The sequence below is a fragment of the Durotheca rogersii genome (genome assembly GCF_024521655.1).
Source record: "Durotheca rogersii strain YMJ 92031201 chromosome Unknown GGS23scaffold_23, whole genome shotgun sequence".
NCBI classification, from domain to species: domain Eukaryota; kingdom Fungi; phylum Ascomycota; class Sordariomycetes; order Xylariales; family Xylariaceae; genus Durotheca; species Durotheca rogersii.
In genome coordinates, this window is record NW_026251254.1 from 83741 (window position 1) to 100818 (window position 17078).

The 17078-nt window shown below is 53.9% G+C and overlaps 1 protein-coding gene across 1 annotated transcript; it reads right to left on the minus strand.

Moving 5' to 3' along the window:
• Positions 1 to 7060: 7060 nt before the first annotated feature.
• Positions 7061 to 8112, minus strand: GGS23DRAFT_599301 (uncharacterized protein; the record flags this gene model as incomplete). The annotated part of the gene is made up of 4 exons (XM_051518915.1): positions 7061 to 7123; positions 7196 to 7312; positions 7376 to 7423; positions 7477 to 8112. 4 exons carry the CDS (start codon positions 8110 to 8112, stop codon positions 7061 to 7063), a joined length of 864 nt encoding a protein of 287 aa, XP_051369194.1.
• Between the last annotated feature and the right edge of the window lie 8966 nt (positions 8113 to 17078).

Genomic DNA, 17078 nt, shown 5'->3' on the forward strand with positions numbered 1-17078 from the left:
ATTCCAGGTAGGTGGGCACAGCACCAAGCGCCCGAGACGAGTGTGTAGCGTGCGGTGGCTGTTGGGCTCGGACAACGCCGGTTAAGATTTTACCGTGCTCTCAGCAAGGCGGGTTTAAAGATCAGGTCGCGGGAAGCGAGTGAGTACGAGACTCGAGGGTCCACGAGCCACAGGAGGACAGGGCGAGGGAAACGAGCGAGACTGCTTATATGCAAGTGAATATCGCCCCGAGTTACTTCTGCGTCGACCACTACGCTTTATGAGGAGCAGTATTAGAGTGTTTCAAGCGAGGGGATTCCAATTCGGCTTTGGAGGTGAGGCAAGCAGAACGCTCTTCGGTGGAGGTTTAGGAGTAGCTTAGTAGTTTAACGACTGGCAGTGACAACGATACATTACAACATAACAATAATTATGAATTAGAAGGCATTATAGGCGGAAGAGACGACGGACAGCAGCCTCGTGGGAAATAGGTACAGCCCACCCTTATTAACAGTGCACGCAACAGACACGCGACAAGAAACCCAAACGAGGCGGGGAGGTGGGAACGATTGACGATGGGGTGATGATGGAGAGGAGGAGAATGGGAAAGGGAAAACAGGACCGAAGAAAGACGGGCAGTGAATCAGCGAGCGAATGAGTAAGTAAGGTAGTATTAGTAGAATGGGCGCGAGTGATAGTGAACGAGAAGGGGGGGGGGGGGGGGGGGAACGGCGACAGGGCAAGGGGGGGTGGAGGGAAATTGGCGTGATGCCCGAATGTTCACTGATCGCTCGTCGAGGCGAGAAACGAGAGTTGGTTTGGGTTAGGCGCTACTGCTATCGCTACTGCCACCGTCACGGTTGTCACGGTTGTCACGGCTGTCACGGCTGTCATTGCCTGCGACGGCTGCTGCTGCTGCTACCTGCGTATTGCCTGCCTCTCCTACTACCTACAATATTCTTCTTACCTATACCTGTTCCGCATATCTCGATGCCGTGAGGTGCTCGCATGGCCGGCATAGGGAGAGAGGTATTATATGCGACGGCTCCGCAGCTATAGCGGCCGTTTATTATCACGGCCTACTCTGCCGGCGGTTGCTTCGAGACTGGCTTACTATTGCAAAGAGGGTAAGCATTAATATTATCGCAGCCATATTGGTCGATCTTGGAACGTTGTTCTTACCTTAGGTTAGATACGTAGGTACCTACCTGCCTAGGTGCTAAGATGTACCTAAGGTAGGGTAGGTACCTAGGGGGATGTTATAAGGGCTTCATACAGGTATGTCTATAGAGGTGCATAGGTATAAACAACACAGAAACAGAAATACCCCCAGCGTTGTGTGTACATTCCCCGGTCGGTGCGCGTTGGGTTTGCTGAGTTTGCGCTGGTGCGTCTGGGCTGCCAGAAGGAGCAAGTCGACGGACCCGCCAACAATCAGAAGTTGGAACCCGTCACCTGCCACCGCCCTCATTGGCCCCCGTAGGCGAATCTGCAGCCCGCGCATTCCGCTTCTAGCGGTACCTATGCTACACCGTGGCTTCCTCCCGCAGCCCCTCGGGGTGCGTGAATGGACGCACCTCTCATGTACCCGGCCTGATGCGGGTGGTACGTACAGAAGCGAAGGTACTTTGTGCGCCTATCACGTCCGGGAAGGTATTTCGTATCATGCCATACCAAGAAACCTCCTTCTGAATGAAAACCTCGTATTCCTTTTTTTTTTTTTCCCTTCGCCTCTTCCTCCTCCCAGCCTTGCCTTACCCGGCCTACCTACCTTTACTACCCGTCTCACTAGTACCCAGCACCCTTTTGATCCCCACCCACTAACTTACTCTTACTACTGTTGCCAATATCAACACCGCTATGCGACACCATCGATGCTACTGTAGATACAGCACACCACCGCCACCCTCTCAATTCAGCGACCCGGCTGCTATGGTACAACACACATACACCCACCTCTCCCTCTATCCCGTATGTGTGTGCATCATGAGTGCCAAGCTCCCAGGAGGTATCAAGCATACAGCCAATTCGTAGCTCGAACTTTCTATCTCGCCGGGTGCTACATCGATGTCGGCTGGCTGGCGAGTGTATCTTGGAGAAAGCACGCATGCCGGGCTGCGTGGTCTGTCCTGCGAAGGTCCCCCAGATCGAATCGCGACCGCTCGATCCTGTTTTCGAGAAGACGGCCCACGTACGGCCAGAAGCCGGCCTCTTGAGCACACAAGACGGCACCCAAGAGTACATGTTGCGTTGCATATGTCCCGTAGCGCTGTCGTCAGGATGCATGGTACCGTCGCAGAGGCTCGCTGAGACCTCGCGGTGCCGGACGAAGCGGAAGCTAGGGAAAATGCGTAAAGGATAAGCTTAGCAGCGTCGAGGCCAATCGTGCCGTGGTGCGCTGTGACAACCAACGCATCGTCTCTCTCTGGGTGCCCCTACACGAAGTCCACGTATCTATCTCCCTACTGGCACATAGGTATACCTACATGTCAGCTTATCTGACGGGGGACGTCCTCTACGTGACGAATCATGACCAAAAAAAAATTACCCGTCTGCCGGTGCTCCCACGAAACGGAACACTCGCTCTCTTTACCTGCCGTCTCGCCACGGGATCGTCCACTACGGGGTAGCTGCGCGATCGCGAGAGCCAAGCAGGGAAGCCCGGCACACAAAGAGGACAATCCACATCTAAGCGCACGCTACAAGTGCAGTATAGATCCAACACTGCTCAGGCGTCTGGCAGGAACAGTGGGCCGAACCGCCGGATCGACGCTGGCGAGATCTGTCTCTCCAGTATTCCCGTATCCGCGCCGGTCCGGTCCGGAGCAGGGCGTCAACACGAGTCGCCCTGGTGTCTGCGGATACGATACGTAGGCCCCTAGGGACACGCGAGAAACCCAAAGTGAGTAAGCATATTGCGCCTGTGTTCAACGCCCATACCACGGTTGTGCAGAGAAGAAACCCCAGATAGGTACCCGTATGGCAATAGCTAGGCTCGTCTTCTTAGCTCGGGTCGGGCATCACACGGCACCCCCTAGCCTATTCTTGTCTCCGTTATTTTCAACTTCTAGAAGACGGGCGGCCTCCCGTGATTAGAACTGTACCCCTTTTCACTCCGTATCTCGCCTGATAGGCTCCGACAATTGGGGACCCTTATTTTGACGCTTGGAATCTGTCTTAGCGGCCGTGGTATCCTGCCCCTTTTGCGATTTTGTATCTACGGGCCCCTGGATTCAACCCGTCTGCCATCCCCAAACGGGCCCCCGGCGATTACTCGTGTGCGGCAAGCCGTCCGTACGTCTCCTAAGGGAGGTTCCTGAATATATTCGACACTCTTCTCCGTAAACGACCACTAGCTCTCTCGTTCTACATAGGATCGTGCGTCCTAGGCACGGCATTGCCCGAAGGCTCGCCCCGAAAGCTGACTGGAAAGAGAGAGGGAAAAAGAAACTAGGAGCCAGGAAGTCAGCCGGTCTCTCCGAGGATTATACCCATAGCAACGGCTAGGTCAGCCCATGCTGTGATCCCGCGCCTACAGCAGCCTTGATAGCGAGCGGTGAACTTCTCGCGTGCCCATCGCCGTTGCTACCGAAGAATACTATCGCGATATTGGTGACTGTCGCTACCGCCGACGCCGAGACCAACATCGTAATCTACGGGTATAGCCGATCCTCCCAGTCCGATCGCGATACCTTTCGTTTCAGAGTGTCGGAATCGACAGGCGAAGGGGGTTTTAGCTGATTCTATCTCCTCCTCCTCTCTTCTCCTCCCTTCCCTTTCTATTCGCATTCACCCCCTTTCCCTCGCGGCGTTCGTCGAAAGCACAGGATTAGAGCCGCATTTAGTTGCTCACGTCTACCTATTCAGACCGACAGGGAGGAAATAATCAAGATAGCCAGGGAAAGAACCGTAGGCAGCTTCGAGGATTCGAATGAAAAGCCATGTCTACAGACTTCCACAGTACGAAATCCGTATTGTCTATTTATCTTACGGATCTCCGGCTTCTCCCTACATGGTATACAACAAGCCACCTCACGTAGATCTATCCCCATCGCCCTTTCTTTCCCTTCGTCTCCCCCCTCCGCTTCTCCTGTTCTTTGTATTTTATATTAGTCCTCCCCTCCGCCTCCACAAGAATGGCCGGAGTGTGGTATTCAAACTCCGACCCCTCTCTCGTCGTTGCTCACCTACGCGCACTTCCTTACAGAAGTTTGAAGCGTTGACGCGGATGGGGACAGATTGTGCCGCCTACCCGTCACTCTCACGTACCCTTCACGTAGAGGAGAGCTGTCGGATGCGTCGTAGAGGGCGAGCATTACGCGGAGGTGGGAGCGCGTGTACGTAGGAAAAGATATACGCGACGCACACGCAGGCATGTACCCCCCCCCCCCCCCCCCCCCCCCCCAACACGAATCGTTTCATTCAGCGAAGAGAGTGCTCGGGGAGGCGAGTCGTGGCACCGGGACGACGGAGTTGGACACATATACATGCTTGTGCATAGCGGGATACATGCGTGTATGAGACAGCCTTGAAGTTTGAATACACGATAGCCGGCCCAGGGCCAGGTACTTAATATATGACATACAGGCAAATATACCGATAGATGAATGGGTATATGGATAAATCGAACCTGGGCGCCCATCCTAGCACCTCTTCCCAGCAGAGATGGGGAGAGCCTGAGGGGAGAGCCGGGTAGCGGCAAGCCCATAGCACAGGGCCGCCCACCAACGCTGACAGCAATATCCATTGGATATGTACCGAGATAGGTAACCCGTCGCTCTCCTGCTCGGGTTAATACGTATGCTTATACTTAGGTACCCAGGCTTATACTTGGGGCTTAAGTTGGCTGGACTTTACCCCTACGCTTATTTGCCTCCTTTACGCCCTCGCTTTGCCTACACATGCGCAGGTATGTCCACCTACCTAGGTAGAGGTTGGATGCTAGCCTACCTCTACCTATAGATAGACACACACACACACACACACATATATATGTATATATATAATATATCCACCCGGATTTAACACGACGGGTATACACGACCGGCAGGCAGACAGACTCCCGCCTCTCCTCCGCCGCCCTCTCGCCCTCTCGTCGTACGCACGTACCCGTCGTCTACACGCCGCCCATCTCTCCGTCTCTGCACCCCTCTACCAGCCCACATCTATCCCGCTGGTCGGCCACACGCGACATGCCCCCCCTTGCCCGCCGCCGTCCTCCCTTCGTCCCCGGCGGCGCCACACGCGCCCCTCTTCCCGCCCGTGCCAAGCAAGACCCAGACGGAAGAAGAAGAAGCAAGAGGAGGAGGAGGAGGAAGAGGAGGAAGCAAGGGCAGCCGGTTACGTGAGGCGGGGCCGGAGCGAGGACCAGGGCTGCTGCACCGGATGCCTGGCGGCGGCGGCGACGACGCAGAATGCGGGCCAGGGGATCTCTCTTCTTCTTTTTCGTTTGTCTTTTTCTTTTTCTCGGTCCGAGAAGCAAGGCCGCGGACAGCACTGCCCAGGGAAAGAAGGCGGCCTGCTTGCTTATATACCTACACAGATACGCGCACACGTAGGTATAGAGCCTTCGTGTCCCGCCTCTCTATCTATCTGTGTGTGTGTGTGTGTGCATACGCCGCCGTAGACCGTGCAAGCAAGCCAGGTACCCAAGGCGACGCCAACACAGACGGACCAGAAACCGCCAACCCTCTCCTCCTGCCCCGTCCGCTCTATCCCCGACCACGACCCGTAGCAAGCGCCGTACCCGCACCTGCGCGCACCCCGGGTACTCCGTAACCTGACGTCCCTACTACTCGCTCCATGCTTACCCGTGCCGGCTCTCTCTCTCTGCGACCGTTTTGATTATGGGTAAGAATACGGAAAGGTTGCCCCCCCCCCCCCCCCCCCCTGTCTCTCCTTCTCCTGGAGTAAGGAGCGAGAAGACGGAGAAGGGGAGACGAGCCCCGGCCTTGCCTTACCAGCCCTGCTCAAGACTCCACCACATTCGTTCTCCAATCTCGGACGCGGGATACGAATATAATAGAATACGTACGTAGGCCTAGGGTACTAGACCCGCGGACAGACACACGTCCGCGTTCTAGTAGAGCATGAGTAGAGTTCCGTGCTACTGGTCTGTCTGATCACGCGACTAGTCCGGCTCAAGCGTGGCACAGTTATTATTAAAAAAAAAAGGGGGGGAGCCAGTGGGGGGCTTTCACGTTGAAATATTAAAAAAAGTCTTAACCTACGGGGCCACCCTACGGAGCTGATAGCCTTATGAGACTAGAGTCAATAAGAAAAGAGAAAACCAGGAATAGAGAGGTGAAAGGCCGTCCACATTAACAATCATTATCGATACCAGCGAGATTTTTCTTCTGTACTTTCCCTTCACTCACTCGCCGCCCCTGCTCCCCTCGACACGAAACACAAGACCGAGACTATTTGTTTCTTGGTTAGGGAAAAGGGTTCTGGTTTTCTAATCAACCTGTTTCTCTCTCTCTCTCGACCGATAAAGGCGGACAGGAAGACACCTTTTTTTCTGCTTAAAAAAAAGCCTCGCAAATCCCGTCATCCCCGAGAAAGAATGAAAAAAGAAAAAGGGAGAAGACTACGGACGTCTATTTCCTCCTTGTCCTCCTTGCCGTGTGAAGTTCCTGAAAACCCTACCATTCTCCCGTGGGGGAATCGTGCTGTGAGAAAAAAGAAACAAAGATACCCTGCCCCTTCCCTTTCCGAGAGGGAAAAGCAAACACGAAGGACGATATACCGACACGGAAAGCCAGAAGACGAGGAAAAACAAGTTCAGGGCTTCAGGAGAGGTCGAGGAGACGAGACAGCAAGATGCGTCCTTGCTTCCGCCGAGTCATCCTACATAGCCGACGCAATCAAGGAATAGAGAAGAGGCAGACTTTGCGCCTGAACTGGTTCTTCTCGGTTCGTAAAAATTGCCCCGCACAGTCTCAAACGGCCTGCTTCACTCACAAAACCTGGTAAGAATGAGCCCATCGAAATTTAGGGGGGGTAAAGACCAATTCCAGTGATAGGAAAGGCAGAAAAGAGGGCAGGAAGGGAGATGACGAGTCGCATCGGAGAAAAATTCTTAACATGCCTTCTGTGTAGCGAATAGCTCGGGGAAGTGCTCCTTGGCGTATTGCTCGCATGCCTAGAACGGTAACAGTTAGCGCGAGAATGAGAGGACGACAAGGGAGAAGAAGAAGAAGAAGGGGTTGCTGACCTTGGCAGGCTTGCCGACTTTCTGGCCGATAGTTTTCCACTTGTTGTTCTCATAGTCCTTGATGGCGCTGAGGAGGGCTTGGCTCTCATCCTCGGCAAACTCGGCATAATGCATGTCCTAAATTCGCGGTTGGTTAGGAGAAGTGGGGAGAGGGTACGGGGGATGGAGTGTCGGTCATACCTTATACCAATGCTTCTTGACACTACCTTCGGTACGAGTAGGGAAAGTCTGTTTCGCAAATGCGTTAATCGAAGCCTCCCAACGATAGGCGAATAGCTAACCTTGGCAATCTCGGCCCAGCTGTTGCCGGCATCACGCATCTGCTTCAGGCGCAGCTCCTCGGCCGGCGTCCAGGGCGTGTTGGTACGGCTCTTCTTGGCCGGGGGTGGGGCAGCCGGAGTGCTAGCCTCCTCCTTGGCCGGAACCGACGGCGGAGCGACCGGGGTGACCTGCATGGCTGGTGCGGCCGGGGCGGACACTGGAGTGGCAGCTGAGGCTGGGACGGGGGTGGTCGGCGCGGCAGACGTGGTGGTGGCAGCGGCCGGGGCAGGAGTTGTCGGAGCGGTAGCGGGGGCGTGCTGCTGCGAATGGGCCGGAGCGGCTCGCTTACGACCGCGGGGCGGAGCTGCTGCCGGGGTTGGGGTAGGGGTGGACTGATTAGAGGGCGCAACGGTAGGCTGTGTCATAGTCATGGGAGGAGGAACCGGAGTTGCATGATGCTGCTGAGACGGATGGGACTGCTGATGATTCTGGTGGTGTCCGTGTTGCGCGTGCGCTCCTCCATGGGACGACTGGTGAGCCTGACCCTGGTGCTGGGGCAGCTGCTGATGATGCTGCTGACTATGGGTCTGGTGCTGTTGGGCACCGGGATTGGCCGTCTGTGGTGTATAACCAGTGAACTCATTGCGGCGTGACATGTCGGCTTGGTAGGGGTGGTTGGAGCTGTATCACGGAGCGACGTTAGCTTTCCCATATGGCTTGGTGTTGCTGGGAGCGACAACAGCGAGACGCGACGGGAGCATGGCTACACAGCATTGGGCTCGATATCAACAGTGGTTGGGACGGACGGCGAAGAGGTGCCGCTCAGCTGAAAAGGCAAAACGGAAAACCAGGGTGTCGAGGTAGGGGAGGCGGGTGCAGGGTAGCAGTAGATGTTTTTTTGTGTGGTTATTTTTGTTTAGCAGCGGCCAGTGAAGCTATCACCAGGGACCCGGCCACTCACGGTGGAGCACGGACGTGTCGACCTGGTTCAATGTTTGCGGGACAAATCCATGGTTGAGACAGCAGATATATACTTGGGGTACATGATATATGGCCGGGTCTCTTGTGCAGCGAGGGCCGACCCTCTCTCTCTCTCTCCTCTCCCCTCCATGTGTACCAGCCATCTGGGGCCGGCGAGGGAGGGAAGAGAGAAGAAGGGGGGGGGGGTGGTCAAAGGAGCCGAGGGGAGATGGGGGAACAGGAAAAATGTGGGGGGGATGGAATTAGGTACGTAGGCGCATTCGGGGAAACAATAACAAGGACGGGGGACGGGTACAAGAGCAGTACAAAGGGACATCGGGCAGTAGGTAGACCATGTATATATATCTGGGAAACAGGGAGGTACTTACTGCATGTCGTTAGTATGCTGGGTGGAGTTCGTGTAGAGGTAGTCCGGCACGGGGCCGACCTGCCACTGCTGCATGATCTGAAAGGGGTAAACTAGCGTCAGCTAAAATACCAAGGCCTGCTATACTTGTGTTTCTTGTGCTTCTTCTCGTCCCCGATACAACTCGGCGAGGTCAAGCGCATGGACGACACCGAGATTCGGGGGAGGCAAAGACACGGAGCCGAGTCGCAGAGGAAAAGGGAAAGGGAGGGAAACAAGAATCGAAGGAGAGTTCGGCAGAGAGCAGGGGTCACCAGGTGAGAATAAGAATTGCTCCGTGCGGGAACGAGAGAGGGAAATGGGCGGAGGCGAAGTAAGGGGAGAAGAGGCGAGGATGGGGACGGGTGGCGGTAGGAGACAAGGGGGGGGAAGGGAACCGAGGGAAATGTTCACCACTGGCTAAAGGAGAGGAAAAAAAGGGCAAAAAGAAAGAAAAAAAAACCAGCAGCGCGAATGGGAATTCACGACAAAGAAACGCGACAGGATAGCGGCATACTGATGACAAGTGGTAGCAGCAGCAGTGATGGTGACAGTGGTCGAGAGGCGGGATGTAGGTGCGAGTGCGAGATACCGCAGGGAGCAAGGCTGTGTATCCTGCACGCGCCAGCAGGCCAGTGGGAAGAGAGAGGCTTAGACATTTCTGACGGGCAACGTGTATGGTGGTGGTGGTAGCAGCAGCTGGTGTCGGGCGTTGGCCGGGCGGTTTGGATGCCAGCCAGGGCGCGGTGCCGCGACATGGCGAACGGTGAGACTGGATTATTGGTGGCGGTGATGGTTGTGCTGCTGCTGCTGCTGCTGCTGTCGTCGACGAGGAAGACGACAACGGTGGAAGAGACGAGGTGTTGCCGCCATCACGGCATTGAGACGACGGGAAGAGAGAGGCAGAGCGGGAAAGGGCCCCAAGACGCGTACCTCGAGTAGACTCGCGCAACTGGAGGCCTTGTCGATGCAGGTATGTGTACGTACGTGTACATGTAGGTAGAGAGAGAAGAGGCAGGCGATGGGGTGATATTGGCTGGCCTGGGGGGTGGGGAATTGACAGGAGAGCGCGGGAACAGGCAACGAAAGACAGCAAAGTAGACGGTACGCAACTTACGGGCAATTAGACGGATGGCAAAGGCACTAAGCGACGGTGCATAAAAAGTCGCGCGTAGCGACGTCGAACTCTCAGCGTCGTCTGCTGTTGCGAAACGGCCTCAGCAGGTATCGAGGCGGTCGTGTTTTGTCGGCCGCGTACAGCAGTGCTGGTGCGAGTATTGCGCGGATGTGCGTGTATGTGTGTGTGTTGCTGCAGACACTTTCTCCCGGATGCGAGGTGTGCGATACCGCAAATACAACACGACGCGTCTTCCTACCTGGTACCGGGCAGGTAGAGGATGTAGGTTGTCGCGGTATGTGATGTGGAGGCAGTCGAGGATGTAGTATGTAGCGGGAGAAGCTTTTGCGTAGGCCGACCAGGTAAACTGACGAGAAGGGTTTAGTCAGTCCGCAGTCAAGTGGGCGCGCGCCAGGCACTGACGGATCAATCGGGACGCGCAAGAGAGGGAGAGAGAGAGATACGTAGAGGGAGCGGCGGGAGGGATGGGTATAGCGTATGTAGAGAGGTATAGTCGACGCGCGAGTGCGCGTATGTGCGTATGTGTGTGTGGGATGGGTGTTGTATAGGGTAGAATGTATAGGTAGAAGGAAGTATAGGTATGGGAGGTATGTACGAGAGAGGTATTTAGGAGGGGGGGGGGGAGGGCGGAGGAGGAAGAGGGAGGGAGGGAGGCGGGGTGACCGGGAGGGGGGAATCTATGTTGTTGCTGCTGCAACGACAGGGAATCAATCGCAGGAGACGGACAGGAACCTTGGTGATGTATCGTGCCTCGAAGACGAAGTACGGAGTACCTGGTGTTTAGGAGGAGGAAAGTAGAGGGAACCAGGAGGAACAAGAGGGAACAAAGTGGTGGATTGGGGGGGGGGGGGAGGGGTGCATATGGCAGAGAACCGTGGGAAGGATGGAAGTCGAAGGAAAAAAAAAAAACAGCGCGAGGGAACGCTGGTCGAGGTAGTGCCTGCAAAGAAAAAAATCCTTCTTCTACCTGCAGTGCACAGACCCCACAACAGGCCCCCTCTCTCCTGGTCCGTGCGACCCGTGGTAATTTGGGTAGCGGCCTCAGGTGGGCGGGCGTGAATGGGGACGCACAGGATGAATGGGGGGCGATGGATGAATGGGCTGTATTACGTATGTGTGTAGGTCGGGTACATGGGCATGTACACTACCTGCGATGAATAGGAGGTTACGTGTTGATGTAACGAGGCGGGCGGCGTGCTGATGTTGTGTGTGGGTAAGAAGAGAGAGAAGTATAGTAGAAGGGGGCGGAGAGGGAGGAGACCGGAGGCGAGAGAGGCGAGCGAGGCGAGTTGTGAACGGATTAGGAGTTTTATGCAAACACGCCAGATGCTTCGGGCATAAAACAATACTTCGGTACCTAGACCGACCCTTGCTTAAGACTCAGGCAGGCAGGCAGGCAGGCAGGGAGACATGGGGGGCTGGTGCTGTGTTTCGGTGGGGAATTGGTAGGTGAAGCGTTTGCGATGCGACAGATGACGCTCAACTCAATTTCCCAGAGATCCGTCGCCGCATCGACACACATGCAGCAGGATACAACAAAACCAAGGAATTGGGATATGGAGGTGTGAGGGACGCATTCAATATTGGCGCGACGGAAATGAATTGGAATGATTAAGCAGTGGTGATTGATAGCCTCTCTCTGTGTGTCTTATTCCTCCCTTTTCTTCTTTTCTTTTCTTTTTGTGATGGTGATGATGATGACTGCACCAGGTGCTGGTTCGCCTTGCGAACTAAAAAAAAATCAGCACCCCAAAAAAGGAGAGCAGGTCACGCCCCTGTCTCCTCCTTTTCTTACCGGAGAGAAAATTTTCTTCCGCCTCTGGCCTGTCAGCTGAGGGAGGAGAGGGGGCAGAGAGAGTCGGGGAGAGCGGCTCCTCTCGCTTTCTCGCCCTCTGTCTCTCTCTCTCTCTCGTTCGCAGCGCAAGAGGCCAGAGATGGCCAATGTGCGCGTCTGCGATTAGGGAACCTGCCTGCTGCGCAAGGATATCCTTCGAGTCGCGCGACGAGGGGGGGGGGAGCGACTTTCGCAGCGGTCCAGTTCCCCGGCCTGGAGGGGTGTACGCGTGCGTGTGTGCAGAGGGAATGGAAATGGAGCAGGTATAGCTGAGGCAGAGGCAGAGGCAGACGGGAGTCTGAATAATGCAGGCAATGGGAACGGTACTAACCTGGACTCGGGTGGGATGGACGGATCTGTGTCGTGTCGTAGGCGCGTATGTACGGTATGTACGTCGACTTCGAAGTTCCCCGTTCTCAAGGGGAGAGAGAGGTGTGTACTTGGGATGCAAGTATCTCCTGGCTCGGTCTCTGTGGTCGATGGATGTTTTGGATTGGTGTCTTCCCGGGATGTATGTATGTAGTGTTTCTTTTCCGTGCCTGGCTGGGGGTGTGGGTTTGGTTGGAATGGGCTAACCTGCCCTCTCCTGCTTGCACCTCGCGAAAATACAATACCAGCAGAGAGAAAAAGAGGGAAAAGTGAAGATTGACCGGTACCGGCTGTCGCTGGTCGAAAAGTACCTTTAATGCTGAGCCAACGTCCCATACCACCTATCCGCCCCGAGGATGCGGCCTCTTGATTGGCTCTGCTGCGCTGCTGCGGGTCTGGAATCTCTTAGCAGGGCGTCCCGGTTGACCTCTGCTCGGTTAATCATATCCCAATTGTCCCCATGTATCTACGTACCCAACAAACCAGCCGGAGGTCAAAAAACCGTCGTGTGCCACAGCGGTAATTATCCTATCTATCCCTTTCCCTCGGGCGGAAAATACCTCAAAGAACATCGCACCTAGCATCAATACGCCCATATTAATTACTCATAAATCCACGCATGGAAGAGTCGGTAGGTACCTAGGTATCTAATACCGTTGCTATGGACAGATCATGCATTGGAAAAGGTACCCACGTATCCAGGTACCTAGGTACCCACCTAACCTAGCGTACATTCTCAAGAAACCAAGGTTTAACGCATATTACGTCGGGTTCAATCTCCACTTGGGCTGCAGCTAGGTACTATGTACATTCCCATGCCTCGATGGAGCATGCGCATGTGGACAACAGGAGAGTGATTCTTTTCTTAACTACCTACCATTTATTCTGTTACAATACCTGGTTTATGTTCTCTTTTATTTCTTTTACGACAAACGGACGACAACTACACGTACGCAATAGCCCAACTAACCTGCCCCTTAGCCTCTTAGCAACAGGCCGTACTAGGATCGCAGAATATTAGGTCAGGCGCTTGCCAGCCTAAGTGCTACATCAACCGAATTCCGTGTGGCTGATGCCATGTTCCTAATATTGATGGTTATTCGGCATAGGCACCATAGGTATGCATCTATCCGAGGCCAGAGGGCGGCTGCAAATCTTATTGGGCAACACGGTTAATATCTCAGCCTACTAGGCTCTCTCTATGCAATACTTACAGGTATCATACTAGAGCATAAGTACTTACCTGCCTGCCTAGTATTCAAGGTGCCACAGGTACCTAAGGTACCTCTCGCCAGCAGTACATAACCCCTAATATTAGAGGGTATATGTCCTCAAGTTAGGTACCTAGGAACCTTGGAATGGATATAGTATAGTATAAGGTATTTAATCTCAGCACTTAAGTAAGTACCTTCTCATTATATAGGTAGGTACCCATGTATGTATGTAGGTATATATGAGTATACCTAAATGTATACTTAACCTAAGGTAAGAATATATATAGCCTACCCTAGTAGGTCGGTTGATGTACTTGTAAACTATAGTAGCATTCAGCATATATATAGAGAGAGGCTACGTACCTAGGTAGGCTACGCAGCTGGTTGCTTAGCACATATAGGTATATATACTTCGGCTTTAAACGTTTCTTAAAGTAGGAGAATACGTAAAGATGTTTAACCGAAGGTATATATATACATTTGAGTACCTTAAGTTGATACCAACCTCATGGAACAGGTACCCCTGATGTAGGCACAGGCGGCCGGAGGTAGGCAGTACCTTAAATACCCAACATATTCCATCGATAACAAGCTCAGGGACCTCTCAAGGTATACTTTCAAGGTGGCTGTAACTACAGGTACCTTCCTATACCAAGTCCAGGTACACATTACCTCCCAGATATACCTGACCTAACAAGCTGGATGCCTCAGCCCATGCAGCATGTACATATGTAGGTATGTATGCACATAAGGGTATGGATGAAGTATCTATCTAGGTAGGTGCATACCTACCCAACATCGGGAGGTACATGCATCCATATCTGCCTAGACTTACCACAGGTATCCTTCACAGGTGGGTAGGGGCAAGTTGGTACCTAATGTATTACAGGAAAATACGTAGGTACATGCATAGGTACCTTAGTAAGTTAAGAGGCAGGTACCTATCTAGGTACTGTTAGGAGAAGGGAGTGGTGGGGGTAAAGCTACCTAGGTAGGTACCTAGATAGCCCGCCTACTTAAAGTAACCATGCTACCTAGAGGTAGGTATCTTGAGTACCTAGATACATGGGTACTATGTAGGCGATGTGGGAGCAGAGGCAGGGTAGATAAAAGTACCTTAGGTACTCATAAGCAGGAGTAGGTGGGTATACTTGACTACGACCTCTCTGATTCTCCTCGAGGCTCAATTGTTGATTGTTTATTTTTGTTTACAACCTCGGGGTTCGTTCAACCGACTCCCTCCCGAGGCAGGTATAATATCAACCTACCTACATACTCATATATATACATAGGAGGCAGTAAGCTGGAACTGCTTAGCGGTTTGTCGCCATCGCTTCAACCGTTACCTTGTCTTGCACGGCACATCAACCTTACTTAGCCACCCTTACTCCTTCTAGAAGCCTGCGCGTTGCAGCCCCAACCAGCTCGGGCTCGTGTTTTTATACGCGCCAGCGGCAGCAACCTGCGGTCAAGGTATCAGGCTGGGGGTGACCCTCGAGGATGGGCTTCAATCACGATGCCAAGGACATGCGACGCAAGGTAGCAGCGCTCCAACCAAGTATCGCTACCTCTCCCCGCGGTATGCAGTACATACCACACACCCTCACGATGCTTCACTTGCCGGTCCCGCAAGTACCTACCTATATATGCCACCCCTACCCGCCACCCCCCTAGCCTCGAGCGCGTATGTGTGTATATGTATGCGTGTATGTGTATGTGTATGTATGCAATGCAGCTTCGCGCGGCCGCTGTGAGGTAACGTCTGCCAGTGGTTCCCCATTCTCGTCGGGTACTCCTGAATCGTCTTCGCAGGTATCTACGAGCTACTGACGCGTGAAGCTCGGGAAACGTAAGTAAACTTGCCGTCGAGTTCTTCCACACCAGGTGCTAACTCGGTAGGTTGCCCCCATCATGTGTGCATTAGGATAGTAGTAGTATTGTTGCTGTTCACACGACATCCGAATGCTCACAGCTGGGGTGGGTTATGAGGCTGGTTATGCTTTGGCTCACCAACGACCCCCATCGTATCGGTTCCTATGGCGCTAGGTCGTCTCTTCGAGATGGACGAGGGATATCGTGTTGGACAAGTCCCCGGGTGGTACGAAAGTTGTCCTGGGCACCCACCCGATTTCGTCCTCCCCCAAACTCAAGTGTTTTCGACTCTTTGGCATGATCATCTATGAAACAGTAACACGGATATGGTCGCGCCACACCGCCTGTTAGTATCCTGCTCCTTGATGGACGTGGTGACACTACTTACCTATACACACAAGAAGCGTATATCTCTTATTAGACGGCTGTGTGCAGGCTGTAGGAACGAGAACGCGGCGCGTTGTGGTACTTGCCTAACGGAGCTTCCTACCACTCTGGTACTCGGGGTACTCCAGCACCCGCAACAGTTCCTCCACCACGCGCTGAAACGAGCGGGAGGATCGCCGTCGGTTATCGCGGAGAGACAGAAGAGAAGTTGGTCGGTCTGGGTAGGGATCGTGCCACCGGCCAAATTCGTTTTTACGACCGTGCCGGCTGTCCCGCGGCTCGTACCCTCCTGCTATGAGGCCACATACGAGCCCCCAACACCCATCATATGCCGCCTCTCAGAAGGCTGGGTACGCCGTTGTGCTGTTTGGGGCCCTCGGGTCAGCGAACTAGCCGTGGCGGGCGGGGTTGGTTTATTGTACGAGATATCTACCTACCTGGCGTGGGTGAATGGCGCTGGGATATGAAAACGGCGTTTCCTCCTCCAACCTGAAGAATCACGATCGCCCACTAGCAGAGACGTGTAAATCTTTGGTAGGGAAATTAAGGGTCGAGCTTCCCAGATCAAGATCCTCGGACCCGGGCCTGGTTTGTGTGTGATATGGTGGTATGCATACTGCCTTGGCTATATCGACGGTGGCTGACCGCCGATGAGGCTCTTCCTTTATTGTGGTCGAGGTTCTTTGCGACTGCGGGTGATTCCGTCAAACCTGACCGTCAGCAACAATATGACGGGTCACGTTACACAGCACTCCGATGCCGAGATGCGAAGAAGAGGTGCCCCGAATTCTGAGCGGGAAGAGCGGAACACGCCTCGGTTCAAAAGACGGAGAGGTTTCAGGAGGAGGGTTAGCATAATGCAGCAAACGCACGACGGCCGGTCGTGATGCCTTACGTGAGGTCGTTTTTTGCTGGCCTCGCGTACATCCATCTAACTGGGCAGCCGGTAAGTGCCGAGATGCATGATCTCTTGCGGCTCCGCAACTGTGTAGTATCTATATGTTTGTGCGCCATCCGTGGCCCCTGCATACTGAAGAACCAGGGTAGGATGTATGGTTGACGAGAGGGAGATAACGCCGGTCTCATCGAAAGGGAAGCCTGGGCGAGAATGACTACGTAGCAGTGGCAGTACCGGTAGTATGTTGACGGACGGATAGAGATAAATTGACCGGGTTCGCAACGAAGGAACGGCAGATTGCCTACGATGAATGCTAGTTGTGAGCGATGTTCGATAGGTCGACTAGAACTAACAACGACAAATAACGAGAACGCCCCTCGAATACAGTGAAACGCGGCTTCGACACACAAAAATGATGGGGGACGTGTAGCGGCCCGTCGATCCGACTCGGTCTGCGTAGTTGAGTATTCCACTAGTGTACTAGGCCGGCATTTCAGGTCTCGCCGTCGCTTATCGGCGATCGTTCGTCCCATCATTTGCCCAA